Here is a 15,393-nt window from a genome sequence, read left to right as displayed (position 1 = left end):
GCAACTACCTCAGCCCATCTGTCCAGCGGTAAGTGCTCACGTTCTGCAATACGTTCGAAAACGGTGACGTATGCTTCCACATCATCGTCTGCGGTCATTTTAAGCAAAGTCTTCTGTACGGCTTTCTGCGCGCTAGCAGCGCTTTGTGCACGGTCTCCCTCATCTCGGGGTTGCCGAACCAAGGCCTGTTTTATTGCCTCCAACTGCTCTTGCTGCATCTGGTGTTGCTGCTCCAGAGCCTTCTGGAAGCAAGTATTAGTCTGCTGTTGTTGCACATTTGCTTGCAATAACTGCTTCACTAGTTCCTCCATATTACTGGACTCTTGGCTCTTCAAAAGCGCAGAAGCTTTCAGCCAGGACATACACAGCGTTTTCTCTGCAGTCACAGTCCAGCAGCCACAGTTGCCCGCATTCGAAACACCATTTGTGGGGAACAGATAGCTCAGCTGGGATCTTTGCTTTGGCACAAGCGTGTGGCTATGGAGTCACTTCAGCAGACTAGCAAGTTCCACATGAATATGGACACGGCATATTTATTGTGCACACTTGTTATTCAATGTTACACATGCCAAACATGAAATAAAACATCTAAGGCCGTCTGGCCACTAACTAACAATAGCAGGCTAACTACAAAATAAACCTATATAACAGCAAACAAGTCCATGTAATCTTACTGTGTCAGCTCCCAGCTCAGCAGACAAGATAGACTGAGATCCCAGCTTCTCCTGATTATATCAGCTGGACCAGCCAGGAAACCAAAACCTGGATTGAATAAGCGGAGGGGAACTACCAGTCCTTTCCATGCTGATCACTAAGGAAACCAGGACTGGATTACAGTAAAATAAACTGGCTTCATCATCAGTACAGGGAGACATATGAAATGAAACGGGGAGAAATATACCTGTTTTCTAGTACCTCTCCCCTTGGCACCTCACAGTACATAATAAAGGAGACTATGTAATATATATGTAGCTTTGTCACCATAAAAGGAAGGGGGTCCAGACACATTTCTTGCACAGGGGCCTCAAGCTGTCAGAGTCCGCCCTTGATTCCCCTTCATGTGTGGGGTCTATTTGTCTCCAAGCAGAGAAATCACACGTTACATTCCACACAAAACACTGTGTAGAAAAGGCGGCGCGGGGTAATTGTGCCAGTAGTGAGGGGGAAATAATGGTGGGAAGGTCACTGAGGAGAAGTCTCCATGTCTGCACTCCGGAGATCATGTGACCCCTGACTCCTCCCCTCCTGTGACCTCATCACAGGTCCTGTGCGCACAGAGCAGCCATATATGTGGAGTGTGGCTCTGCGGGTGGAGGTAAGTGCTGGAGGCTCCATTATTCTCTATGTGGAGTGCGGCTCTGCAGGTGGAGGTCGGTGCTGGAGGCTCCATTATTCTCTATGTGGAGTGCGGCTCTGCGGGTGGAGGTCGGTGCTGGAGGCTCCATTATTCTCTATGTGGAGTGCGGCTCTGCGGGTGGAGGTCGGTGCCGGAGGCTCCATTATTCTCTGTGGAGTGCGGCTCTGCGGGTGGAGGTCGGTGCCGGAGGCTCCATTGTTCTCTATGTGGAGTGTGGCTCTGCGGGTGGAGGTCGGTGCTGGAGGCTCCATTATTCTCTATGTGGAGTGCGGCTCTGCGGGTGGAGGTCGGTGCAGGAGGCTCCATTATTCTCTATGTGGAGTGCGGCTCTGCGGGTGGAGGTCGGTGCCGGAGGCTCCATTATTCTCTATATGGAGTGCGGCTCTGCGGGTGGAGGTCGGTGCTGGAGGCTCCATTATTCTCTATGAGGACTGCGGCTCTGCGGGTGGAGGTCTGTGCTGGAGGCTCCATTATTCTCTATGTGGAGTGCGGGTGGAGGTCGGTGCCGGAGGCTCCATTATTCTCTATGTGGAGTGCGGCTCTGCGGGTGGAGGTCGGTGCCGGAGGCTCCATTATTCTCTATGTGGAGTGCGGCTCTGCGGGTGGAGGTCGGTGCTGGAGGCTCCATTATTCTCTATGTGGAGTGCGGCTCTGTGGGTGGAGGTCGGTGCTGGAGGCTCCATTATTCTCTATGTGGAGTGCGGCTCTGTGGTGGAGGTCAGTGCTGGAGGCTCCATTATTCTCTATGTGAAGTGCGGCCGGGTGGAGGTCGGTGCCGGAGGCTCCATTATTCTCTATGTGGAGTGCGGCTCTGCGGGTGGAGGTCGGTGCTGGAGGCTCCATTATTCTCTGTGGAGTGCGGGTGGAGCTAGGTGCTGGAGGCTCCATTATTCTCTGTGGAGTGCGGCTCTGCGGGTGGAGGTCGGTGCTGGAGGCTCCATTATTCTCTATGTGGAGTGCGGCTCTGCAGGTGGAGGTAGGTGCTGGAGGCTCCATTATTCTCTATGTGGAGTGTGGCTCTGCGGGTGGAGGTCTGTGCCGAAGGCTCCATTATTCTCTATGTGGAGTGCGGCTCTGCGGGTGGAGGTCGGTGCTGGAGGCTCCATTATTCTCTATGTGGAGTGCGGCTCTGCGGGTGGAGGTAAGTGCTGGAGGCTCCATTATTCTCTATGTGGAGTGCGGCTCTGCAGGTGGAGGTCGGTGCTGGAGGCTCCATTATTCTCTATGTGGAGTGCGGCTCTGCGGGTGGAGGTCGGTGCTGGAGGCTCCATTATTCTCTATGTGGAGTGCGGCTCTGCGGGTGGAGGTCGGTGCCGGAGGCTCCATTATTCTCTGTGGAGTGCGGCTCTGCGGGTGGAGGTCGGTGCCGGAGGCTCCATTGTTCTCTATGTGGAGTGTGGCTCTGCGGGTGGAGGTCGGTGCTGGAGGCTCCATTATTCTCTATGTGGAGTGCGGCTCTGCGGGTGGAGGTCGGTGCAGGAGGCTCCATTATTCTCTATGTGGAGTGCGGCTCTGCGGGTGGAGGTCGGTGCCGGAGGCTCCATTATTCTCTATATGGAGTGCGGCTCTGCGGGTGGAGGTCGGTGCTGGAGGCTCCATTATTCTCTATGAGGACTGCGGCTCTGCGGGTGGAGGTCTGTGCTGGAGGCTCCATTATTCTCTATGTGGAGTGCGGGTGGAGGTCGGTGCCGGAGGCTCCATTATTCTCTATGTGGAGTGCGGCTCTGCGGGTGGAGGTCGGTGCCGGAGGCTCCATTATTCTCTATGTGGAGTGCGGCTCTGCGGGTGGAGGTCGGTGCTGGAGGCTCCATTATTCTCTATGTGGAGTGCGGCTCTGTGGGTGGAGGTCGGTGCTGGAGGCTCCATTATTCTCTATGTGGAGTGCGGCTCTGTGGTGGAGGTCAGTGCTGGAGGCTCCATTATTCTCTATGTGGAGTGCGGCCGGGTGGAGGTCGGTGCCGGAGGCTCCATTATTCTCTATGTGGAGTGCGGCTCTGCGGGTGGAGGTCGGTGCTGGAGGCTCCATTATTCTCTGTGGAGTGCGGGTGGAGCTAGGTGCTGGAGGCTCCATTATTCTCTGTGGAGTGCGGCTCTGCGGGTGGAGGTCGGTGCTGGAGGCTCCATTATTCTCTATGTGGAGTGCGGCTCTGCAGGTGGAGGTAGGTGCTGGAGGCTCCATTATTCTCTATGTGGAGTGTGGCTCTGCGGGTGGAGGTCTGTGCCGAAGGCTCCATTATTCTCTATGTGGAGTGCGGCTCTGCGGGTGGAGGTCGGTGCTGGAGGCTCCATTATTCTCTGTGGAGTGCGGGTGGAGCTAGGTGCTGGAGGCTCCATTATTTTCTGTGGAGTGCGGCTCTGCGGGTGGAGGTCGGTGCTGGAGGCTCCATTATTCTCTATGTGGAGTGCGGCTCTGCGGGTGGATGTCGGTGCTGGAGGCACCATTATTCTCTATGTGGAGTGCGGCTCTGCGGGTGGAGGTCGGTGCTGGAGGCTCCATTATTCTCTATGTGGAGTGCGGCTCTACGGGTGGAGGTCGGTGCCGGAGGCTCCATTATTCTCTATATGGAGTGCGGCTCTGCGGGTGGAGGTCGGTGCTGGAGGCTCCATTATTCTCTATGAGGAGTGCGGCTCTGCGGGTGGAGGTCGGTGCCGGAGGCTCCATTATTCTCTATGAGGAGTGCGGCTCTGCGGGTGGAGGTCGGTGCCGGAGGCTCCATTATTCTCTATGTGGAGTGCGGCTCTGCGGGTGGAGGTCGGTGCCGGAGGCTCCATTATTCTCTATGTGGAGTGCGGCTCTGCGGGTGGAGGTAGGTGCCGGAGGCTCCATTATTCTCTATGTGGAGTGCGGCTCTGCGGGTGGAGGTCGGTGCTGGAGGCTCCATTATTCTCTATGTGGAGTGCGGCTCTGTGGGTGGAGGTCGGTGCTGGAGGCTCCATTATTCTCTATGTGGAGTGCGGCTCTGTGGTGGAGGTCAGTGCTGGAGGCTCCATTATTCTCTATGTGGAGTGCGGCCGGGTGGAGGTCGGTGCCGGAGGCTCCATTATTCTCTATGTGGAGTGCGGCTCTGCGGGTGGAGGTCGGTGCTGGAGGCTCCATTATTCTCTGTGGAGTGCGGGTGGAGCTAGGTGCTGGAGGCTCCATTATTCTCTGTGGAGTGCGGCTCTGCGGGTGGAGGTCGGTGCTGGAGGCTCCATTATTCTCTATGTGGAGTGCGGCTCTGCAGGTGGAGGTAGGTGCTGGAGGCTCCATTATTCTCTATGTGGAGTGTGGCTCTGCGGGTGGAGGTCTGTGCCGAAGGCTCCATTATTCTCTATGTGGAGTGCGGCTCTGCGGGTGGAGGTCGGTGCTGGAGGCTCCATTATTCTCTGTGGAGTGCGGGTGGAGCTAGGTGCTGGAGGCTCCATTATTTTCTGTGGAGTGCGGCTCTGCGGGTGGAGGTCGGTGCTGGAGGCTCCATTATTCTCTATGTGGAGTGCGGCTCTGCGGGTGGAGGTCAGTGCTGCAGACTCCATTATTCTCTATGTGGAGTGCGGCTCTGCGGGTGGAGGTCGGTGCCGGAGGCTCCATTATTCTCTATGTGGAGTGTGGCTCTACGGGTGGAGGTCGGTGCTGGAGACTCCATTATTCTCTAGGCGGAGTGCGGCTCTGCGGGTGGAGGTCGGTGCTGGAGACTCCATTATTCTCTATGTGGAGTGTGGCTCTGCAGGTGAAGGTCGGTGCTGGAGGCTCCATTATTCTCTATGTGGAGTGCGGCTCTGCGGGTGGAGGTAAGTGCTGGAGGCTCCATTATTCTCTATGTGGAGTGCGGCTCTGCGGGTGGAGGTCGGTGCCGGAGGCTCCATTATTCTCTATGTGGAGTGCGGCTCTGCGGGTGGAGGTCGGTGCCGGAGGCTCCATTATTCTCTATGAGGAGTGCGGCTCTGCGGGTGGAGGTCGGTGCTGGAGGCGCCATTATTCTCTATGTGGAGTGCGGCTCTGCGGGTGGAGGTCGGTGCCGGAGGCTCCATTATTCTCTATGTGGAGTGCGGCTCTGCGGGTGGAGGTAGGTGCCGGAGGCTCCATTATTCTCTATGTGGAGTGCGGCTCTGCGGGTGGAGGTCGGTGCCGGAGGCTCCATTATTCTCTATGTGGAGTGCGGCTCTGCGGGTGGAGGTAGGTGCCGGAGGCTCCATTATTCTCTATGTGGAGTGCTGCTCTGCGGGTGGAGGTCGGTGCTGGAGGCTCCATTATTCTCTATGTGGAGTGCGGCTCTGCGGGTGGAGGTCGGTGCCGGAGGCTCCATTAGTCTCTATGTGGAGTGCGGCTCTGCGGGTGGAGGTCGGTGCTGGAGGCTCCATTATTCTCTATGTGGAGTGCGGCTCTGCGGGTGGAGGTAGGTGCCGGAGGCTCCATTATTCTCTATGTGGAGTGCGGCTCTGCGGGTGGAGGTAGGTGCCGGAGGCTCCATTATTCTCTATGCGGAGTGTGACTCTGCGAGTGGATGTCGGTGCTGGAGGCTCCATTATTCTCTATGTGGAGTGCGGCTCTGCGGGTGGAGGTCGGTGCTGGAGGCTCCATTATTCTCTATGTGGAGTGCGGCTCTGCGGGTGGAGGTCGGTGCCGGAGGCTCCATTATTCTCTATGTGGAGTGCGGCTCTGTGGTGGAGGTCGGTGCTGGAGGCTCCATTATTCTCTATGTGGAGTGCGGCCGGGTGGAGGTCGGTGTCGGAGGCTCCATTATTCTCTATGTGGAGTGCGGCTCTGCGGGTGGAGGTCGGTGCTGGAGGCTCCATTATTCTCTGTGGAGTGCGGGTGGAGCTAGGTGCTGGAGGCTCCATTATTCTCTGTGGAGTGCGGCTCTGCGGGTGGAGGTCGGTGCTGGAGGCTCCATTATTCTCTATGTGGAGTGCGGCTCTGCAGGTGGAGGTAGGTGCTGGAGGCTCCATTATTCTCTATGTGGAGTGTGGCTCTGCGGGTGGAGGTCTGTGCCGAAGGCTATATTATTCTCTATGTGGAGTGTGGCTCTGCGGGTGGAGGTCTGTGCCGAAGGCTCCATTATTCTCTATGTGGAGTGCGGCTCTGCGGGTGGAGGTCAGTGCCGGAGGCTCCATTTTTCTCTGTGGAGTGCGGGTGGAGCTAGGTGCTGGAGGCTCCATTATTCTCTATGTGGAGGTCGGTATCGGAGGCTCCATTATTCTCTATGTGGAGTGTGGCTCTGCGGGTGGAGGTCGGTGCTGGAGGCTCCATTATTCTCTATGTGGAGTGCGGCTCTGCGGGTGGAGGTTTTTCTTGGCCCCACACAGTGTAATGCTCCCATTATGCCCCTTATGCAGTATATATGATGCCCCCCACACAGTGTAATGCCCCCATTATTCCCCTTATGCAGTATATATGATGCCCCCACACAGTGTAATGCCCCATTATGCCCCTTATGCAGTATATATGATGCCCCCACACAGTGTAATGCCCCCATTATGCCCCTTATGCAGTATATATGATGCCCCCCACACAGTGTAATGCCCCCATTATGCCCCTTATGCAGTTTATATGATGCCCCTCACACAGTGTAATGCCCCCATTATGCCCCTTATGCAGTATATATGATGCCCCCCCACAGTGTAATGCCCCCATTATGCCCCTTATGCAGTATATATGATGCCCCCCACACAGTGTAATGCCCCCATTATGCCCCTTATGCAGTATATATGATGCCCCCCACACAGTGTAATGCCCTCCATTATGCCCTTTATGCAGTATATATGATGCCCCCACACAGTGTAATGCCCCCATTATGCCCCTTATTCAGTATATATGATGCCCCCCCACAGTGTAATGCCCCCATTATGCCCCTTATGCAGTATATATGATGCCCCCCCACACAGTGTAATGCCCCCATTATGCCCCTTATGCAGTATATATGATGCCCCCCACACAGTGTAATGCCCCCATTATGCCCCTTATGCAGTTTATATGATGCCCCTCACACAGTGTAATGCCCCCATTATGCCCCTTATGCAGTATATATGATGCCCCCCACACAGTGTAATGCCCCCATTATGCCCCTTATGCAGTATATATGATCCCCCCACAGTGTAATGCCCCCATTATGCCCCTTATGCAGTATATATGATGCCCCCACACAGTGTAATGCCCTCCATTATGCCCTTTATGCAGTATATATGATGCCCCCCACACAGTGTAATGCCCCCATTATGCCCCTTATGCAGTTTATATGATGCCCCTCACACAGTGTAATGCCCCCATTATGCCCCTTATGCAGTATATATGATGCCCCTCACACAGTGTAATGCCCCATTATGCCCCTTATGCAGTATATATGATCCCCCCACAGTGTAATGCCCCCATTATGCCCCATTATGCAGTATATATGATGCCCCCACACAGTGTAATGCCCTCCATTATGCCCTTTATGCAGTATATATGATGCCCCCACACAGTGTAATGCCCCCATTATGCCCCTTATTCAGTATATATGATGCCCCCACACAGTGTAATGCCCCCATTATGCCCCTTATGCAGTATATATGATGCCCCCACACAGTGTAATGTCCCCATTATGCCCCTGTAAGCAGGTTCTGCAGCCACATCCAGCTGCCTCAGGCACTTTACCATGGCCTGTACCTCAGATTCTTCCCTGGCACCCCGTTCCTTTGCTTGGTGCCAGATCTGTTCTGCCTTTGGGTCTATGGCCTTCATAATATCAGGAAACTGCGTCATCAAGATCACCTGACCTGGTGTACCATCTAAACTCTTTCTTCCTGAAACTCTCCCTCTTCCGATTGATTCCATAGTGTCCAGTCTGGACGGCAGATGGCAGTCGTTTTGTACAAATGCTGCACAAGGATTCTTTCTTCTTATGACACCTTTTAACACCCCTTATGCAGTATATATGTTGTCCCTCACACACTAAAATGTTTCCATAGTACTGGCATCTCTCGTATCCCCCCCCCCACACAGTATAATGTTCCCACATTCACAATATGGCACCTGTGAGGTAGCGCTGTCATTTACTTAGGGGATTCTCGCTTGCAGCGAACAAAAACACATCTGGCACCAGGATTTCCATATATCATCACAGTCCATGTGGTTTATTGTTCAGCATAAACCAGCATACAGTTCATATCAGCATTACCAGCATAGCGTTCATTACAGAGTTCCCCTCTGTCAGCAATGTCCAGCATATACAGGTTGCTCAATGTCCAGCAAACAGGCTCTCTTAGCCTCACAACTGTATCACCCAAGTCAGGGTTCCTCATGCGGCTTCAGCATTCCGCACACGTTCATTCCCTCCAGGGAACTCTCAGGCTCTGGCAGCCATTACACCCAGCCACACACAGGCTGTTAGCCAGGAGACATTCCTCCTCATGGGACCTTCCACTCTGGACCAACCAGGGCCCACTATTCACCACCAGGTGACCTACTCTGGCCACATTATATGGTCCATAGCCACGCCCACTGGGTCACGTGACTGACCTCATCACAGGTCCTTCAGGCATTCACATAGCTTTTTATAACAGGCGTTTTCAGACACACCCCTGGGTGGGTTTGTAGGTAACTGGCCCGCCCAACTCCCAAGTTACCTAGAGACTTCTCCCTTATCTTGAAATAACATCTCAGCAATACCATTGCTGATCAATACGCATAACTAAGTCTCCATCTCAAAGCCACCCCCTTTGAGATACACAGCCATCCCTCAGGATTCTGCCACTCATCCTTTCCCTTGGAACCTCCACACAGCGCCCCCTAGCGGACATAGTGGTTACTACACCACACACCATACACCTCATATACCTCTGACCACGAAAAGCAAATTAACAAATACTCAGTCTCATTCTTGGCGCAAATACTAATGAACCCAGGATCTATGAGATATTTACCATACGATAGTTGGACAGGCAGAGTGTATGATCCATAACAGTAGCCCACTTGGTTGCTATTATGCCTATGAGTTGAGAGGGCTCACTGGGATTTCATATTGGTCATCCTCTCCTTCCTAGCATCACAATTTCAGGGATATCCACACTCACATGACGGTGATACCATTGAATAGAATAGTGAATCAGGGAGTAGAAAGCTCCTCATCCACCATTCAGTCTTTACCTGTGAGTCTGAGACTCCGTGCACTGCAGGCACCATGATGTCACTACATCACACCTGGAGTATGGAGCCTCAGACCCCACTCTGCACAGACTGGAGCAGCACAGCTCGGGAACATGGTTGCGTTAAGTAGTGTTTTTTTGTTTGTTTTTTTTAACATCAGGAATTGTGGGGGCAGTATATTAAGGGAAGAGCTGTTTGGGCTCTCATACTGAGTGTATGGCTGGTATAGGCAATTATCCTGAATATGGTGGACTATAAATGCCTCCATACTGAGTGGGGTCCTTATTATGTGTAGCAGGTTGTGGTGGCCATAATACTGTGGGAGGTGCTGTGGGGGCCGTCATGCTGCATGGAAGACCTTATTCTGACCTACATGAGCACTTAGAAGAATTTCCTTGTGTTGTAGCTGTTTTTGTTCTGACCCAAAGTCAGATATGGCGGATCACCAGTGAGGCTGAATTAAGAGATTAGACCTTCAGATAACGAGTGCTTGGAGAAAAGCATGCACACTGGATGTGAGCAAGTCACATTTTCTAGTTTATTCACACAAGAAGCAGCATTTTATACCATTTACAGCAATGTAACTCATGTAGCCCTCCGTTACCCAGGTCATGATGACCATTATTTACCACTAGCTGAAGAGCCCGGTGTTGCCCGGGCATAGTAATGAACTGTGGTTAGTTATAACAAATGATAATGATTGTATTGCACATAAATTGTCTCTATATGTCATCTCCTGTGTATAGTATATACAGTATCTGTGTCACCTCCTCCTGTATATAGTATATACCTGTGTGTCATCTCCTCCTGTATATAGTATATACCTGTGTGTCATCTCCTCCTGTATATAGTATATACCTGTGTGTCATCTCCTCCTGTATATAGTATATACCTGTATCATCTCCTCCTGTATATAGTATATACCTGTGTCATCTCCTCCTGTATATAGTATATACCTGTGTGTCATCTCCTCCTGTATATAGTATATACCTCTGTGTCATCTCCTCCTGTATATAGTGTATACCTGTGTCATCTCCTCCTGTATATAGTATATACCTGTGTCATCTCCTCCTGTATATAGTATATACCTGTGTCATCTCCTCCTGTATATAGTATATACCTGTGTGTCATCTCCTCCTGTATATAGTATATACCTGTGTCATCTCCTCCTGTATATAGTATATACCTGTGTCATCTCCTCCTGTATATAGTATATACCTGTGTCATCTCCTCCTGTATATAGTATATACCTGTGTGTCACCTCCTCCTGTATATACCTGTGTGTCATCTCCTCCTGTATATAGTATATACCTGTGTGTCATCTCCTCCTGTATATAGTATATACCTGTGTCACCTCCTCCTGTATATAGTATATACCTGTGTGTCATCTCCTCCTGTATATAGTATATACCTGTGTGTCATCTCCTCCTGTATATAGTATATACCTGTGTCATCTCCTCCTGTATATAGTATATACCTGTGTGTCATCTCCTCCTGTATATAGTATATACCTGTGTGTCATCTCCTCCTGTATATAGTATATACCTGTGTGTCATCTCCTCCTGTATATAGTATATACCTGTGTCATCTCCTCCTGTATATAGTATATACCTGTGTGTCACCTCCTCCTGTATATACCTGTGTGTCATCTCCTCCTGTATATAGTATATACCTGTGTGTCATCTCCTCCTGTATATAGTATATACGTGTGTCATCTCCTCCTGTATATAGTATATACCTGTGTCATCTCCTCCTGTATATAGTATATACCTGTGTGTCATCTCCTCCTGTATATAGTATATACCTGTGTCATTTACTCCTGTATATAGTATATACCTGTATGTCATCTCCTCCTGTATATACCTGTATGTCATCTCCTCCTTTATATAGTATATACCTGTGTCATCTCCTCCTGTATATAGTATATACCTGTGTCATCTCTTCCTGTATATAGTATATACAGTTGTGGCCAAAAGTATTGACACCCCTGCAATTCTGTCAGATAATACTCAGTTTCTTCCTGAAAATGATTGCAAACACAAATTCTTTGGTATTATTATCTTCATTTAATTTGTCTTAAATGAAAAAATACAAAAGAGAATGAAGCAAAAAGCAAAACATTGATAATTTCACACAAAACTCCAAAAATGGGCGAGACAAAAGTATTGGCACCCTCAGCCTAATACTTGGTTGCACAACCTTTAGCCAAAATAACTGCGACCAACCGCTTCCGGTAACCATCAATGAGTTTCCTACAATGCTCTGCTGGAATTTTAGACCATTCTTCTTTGGCAAACTGCTCCAGGTCCCTGATATTTGAAGGATGCCTTCTCCAAACTGCCATTTTTAGATCTCTCCACAGGTGTTCTATGGGATTCAGGTTTGGACTCATTGCTGGCCACCTTAGAAGTCTCCAGTGCTTTCTCTCAAACCATTTTCTAGTGCTTTTTGAAGTGTGTTTTGGGTCATTGTCCTGCTGGAAGACCCATGACCTCTGAGGGAGACCCAGCTTTCTCACACTGGGCCCTACATTATGCTGCAAAATTTGTTGGCAGTCTTCAGACTTCATAATGTCATGCACACGGTCAAGCAGTCCAGTGCCAGAGGCAGCAAAGCAACCCCAAAACATCAGGGAACCTCCGCCATGTTTGACTGTAGGGACCGTGTTCTTTTCTTTGAATGCCTCTTTTTTCTCCTGTAAACTCTATGTTGATGCTTTTGCCCAAAAAGCTCTACTTTTGTCTCATCTGACCAGAGAACATTCATCCAAAATGTTTTAGGCTTTTTCAGGTAAGTTTTGGCAAACTCCAGCCTGGCTTTTTTATGTCTCTGGGTAAGAAGTGGGGTCTTCCTGGGTCTCCTACCATATAGTCCCTTTTCATTCAGACGCCGATGGATAGTACGGGTTGACACTGTTGTACCCTCGGACTGCAGGGCAGCTTGAACTGGTTTGGATGTTAGTCGAGGTTCTTTATCCAACATCCGCACAATCTTGCGTTGAAATCTCTTGTCAATTTTTCTTTTCCGTCCACATCTAGGGAGGTTAGCCACAGTGCCATGGGCTTTAAACTTCTTGATGACACTGCGCACGGTAGACACAGGAACATTCAGGTCTTTGGAGATGGACTTGTAGCCTTGAAATTGCTCATGCTTCCTCACAATTTGGTTTCTCAAGTCCTCAGACAGTTCTTTGGTCTTCTTTCTTTTCTCCATGCTCAATATGGTACACACAAGGACACAGGACAGAGGTTGAGTCAACTTTAATCCATGTCAACTGGCTGCTAGTGTGATTTAGTTATTGCAAACACCTGTTAGGTGCCACAGGTAAGTTACAGGTGCTGTTAATTACACAAACTAGAGAAGCATCACATGATTTTTCGAACAGTGCCAATACTTTTGTCCACCCTCTTTTTATGTTTGGTGTGGAATTATATCCAATTTGGCTTTAGGACAATTCTTTTTGTGTTTTTTCATTTAAGACAAATTAAATAAAAATAATAATACCAAAGAATTTGTGTTTGCAATCATTTTCAGGAAGAAACTGAGTACTATCTGACAGAATTGCAGGGGTGTCAATACTTTTGGCCACAACTGTACCTGTGTGTGATCTCCTGTATATAGTATATACCTGTGTCATCTCCTCCTGTATATAGTATATACCTGTGTGTCATCTCCTCCTGTTTATAGTATATACCTGTGTCATCTCCTCGTGTATATAGTATATACCTGTGTCATCTCCAGGTTCCCTCCCGTCTGTATACGGTGCTAGCACAGTGTCCCCTCTGCACAGAGCAATTCAGTGCGGCGGCGGTGCCCCTGAGTGTAAAACCAGTGAGTTAGAAATTGTAAAGAAGGACTAATTTAGGGTGGCATTAGTTGAAGCTTTATAAATAAGTTTTAAGCCATCCAGGCATTGTCAGGTTGGCTCTGTTACACGTATTAAAATAATACCTGGGTTGGAAAAATCTGTCTTGTGTTTCTTTTTTTTAATCTGTGTTTGAATTTTTAAGTTAATTAGGATGCTTCATGCCAGAGAAAGAGAAGTTCCTGATTCTGGGCTCCCCCTGAAGTCTGTGTCAGAGGGTGGTCTGTGTTGGCACAGTAGTAAATTGTAATATAGTAACATAGTTAGCAAGGCCGAAAAAAAAACATTTGTCCATCCAGTTCAGCCTATATTCCGTCAAAATAAATCCCCAGATCTACGTCCTTCTAAAGAACCTAATTACTGTAAGATACAATATTGTTACGCTGCAGGAAGACATCCAGGCCTCTCTTGAACCCCTCGACTGAGTTTGCCATCACCACCTCCTCAGGCAGGGAATTCCAGATTCTCACTGCCCTAACAGTAAAGAATCCTCTTCTATGTTGGTGGAAAAACCTTCTCTCTTCCAGACGCAGAGAATGCCCTCTTGTGACCGTCACCTTCCTTGGTATAAACAGATCTTCGGAGATATATTTGTATTGTCCCCTTATATACTTATATATGGTTATTAGATCGCCCCCGAGTCTTTTTTTCTAGAATAAGTAATCCTAATTTTGCTATTCTCTCTGGTTATTGTAGTTCCCCCATCCCCTTTATTAATTTTGTTGCTCTCCTTTGTACTCGCCCTAGTTCCATTATATCCTTCCTGAGCACCGGAGCCCAAAACTGTACACAGTACTCAATGTGCGGTCTAACCAGAGATTTGTACAGAGGCAGTATACACTCACTGGCCACTTTATTAGGTACACCATGCTAGTAAGGGGTTGGACCCCCTTTTGCCTTCAGAACTGCCTCAATTCTTCGTGGCAGAGATTCAACAAGGTGCTGGAAGCATTCCTCAGAGATTTTGGACCATATTGACATGATGGCATCACACAGTTGGCGCAGATTTGTCGGCTGCACATCCCTGATGCGAATCTCCCGTTCCACCACATCCCAAAGATGCTCTATTGGATTGAGATCTGGTGACTGAGGAGGCCATTTGAGTACAGTAAACTCATTGTCATGTTCAAGAAACCAATCTGAGATGATTCGAGCTTTATGACATGGCGCATTATCCTGCTGAAAGTAGCCATCAGATGTTGGGTACATTGTGGTCATAAAGGGATGGACATGGTCAGCAACAATACTCAGGTAGGCTGTGGCGTTGCAACGATGCTCAATTGGTACCAAGGGGCCCAAAGAGTGCCCAGAAAAAATTCCCCACACCATGACACCACCACCACCAGCCTGAACCGTTGATACAAGGCAGGATGGATCCATGCTTTCATGTTGTTTACGCCAAATTCTGACCCTACCATCCGAATGTCGCAGCAGAAATCGAGACTCATCAGACCAGGCAACGTTTTTCCAATCTTCTACTGTCCAATTTCGATGAGCTTGTGCAAATTTTAGCCTCAGTTTCCTGTTCTTAGCTGAGAGGAGTGGTACCCAGTGTGGTCTTCTGCTGCTGTAGCCCATCTGCCTCAAAGTTCGACGCACTGTGCGTTCAGAGATGCTCTTCTGCCTACCTTGGTTGTAACGGGTGGCAATTTGAGTCACTGTTGCCTTTCTATCAGCTCGAACCAGTCTGCCCATTCTCCTCTGACCTCTGGCATCAACATGGCATTTCCGGCCACAGAACTGCCACTCACTGGATTTTTTTTCTTTTTCGGACCATTCTCTGTAAACCCTAGAGATGGTTGTGCGTGAAAATCCCAGTAGATCAGCAGTTTCTGAAATTCTCAGACCAGCCCTTCTGGCACCAACAATCATGCCACGTTCAAAGGCACTCAAATCACCTTTCTTCCCCATACTGATGCTCGGTTTGAACTGCAGGAGATTGTCTTGACCATGTCTACATGCCTAAATGCACTGAGTTGCCGCCATGTGATTGGCTGATTAGAAATTAAGTCTTAACACACAGTTGGACAGGTGTACCTAATAAAGTGGCCAGTGAGTGTAATGCTCTCA

At 49.6% G+C, this 15,393-nt stretch overlaps 2 protein-coding genes across 2 annotated transcripts in view; both read left to right on the top strand.

Moving 5' to 3' along the window:
- Positions 1 to 2,523: 2,523 nt before the first annotated feature.
- The window catches only part of LOC141059328 (gastrula zinc finger protein XlCGF66.1-like), a 389,061-nt gene continuing 376,191 nt past the window's right edge, over positions 2,524 to 15,393 (top strand). Inside the window, exon 1 of the mRNA XM_073555658.1 lies at positions 2,524 to 2,716. Within this exon, the coding sequence (XP_073411759.1) occupies positions 2,582 to 2,716 (135 nt within the window). The 5' untranslated portion in view covers positions 2,524 to 2,581. The remainder of the gene's footprint in view (positions 2,717 to 15,393) is intronic.
- Positions 6,344 to 15,393, top strand: part of LOC141059327 (uncharacterized) — a 69,076-nt gene continuing 60,026 nt past the window's right edge. Inside the window, exon 1 of the mRNA XM_073555657.1 lies at positions 6,344 to 6,373. Coding sequence (XP_073411758.1) covers positions 6,347 to 6,373 — 27 coding nt within the window. The 5' untranslated portion in view covers positions 6,344 to 6,346. The remainder of the gene's footprint in view (positions 6,374 to 15,393) is intronic.

Source organism: Dendrobates tinctorius, unplaced genomic scaffold, assembly GCF_039654945.1.
Source record: "Dendrobates tinctorius isolate UK_male_01 unplaced genomic scaffold, ASM3965494v1 ptg000226l, whole genome shotgun sequence".
Taxonomy (NCBI): domain Eukaryota; kingdom Metazoa; phylum Chordata; class Amphibia; order Anura; family Dendrobatidae; genus Dendrobates; species Dendrobates tinctorius.
Note: the sequence above shows the minus strand (reverse complement) of the source record. Positions and strands in the feature narration are given on the sequence as shown.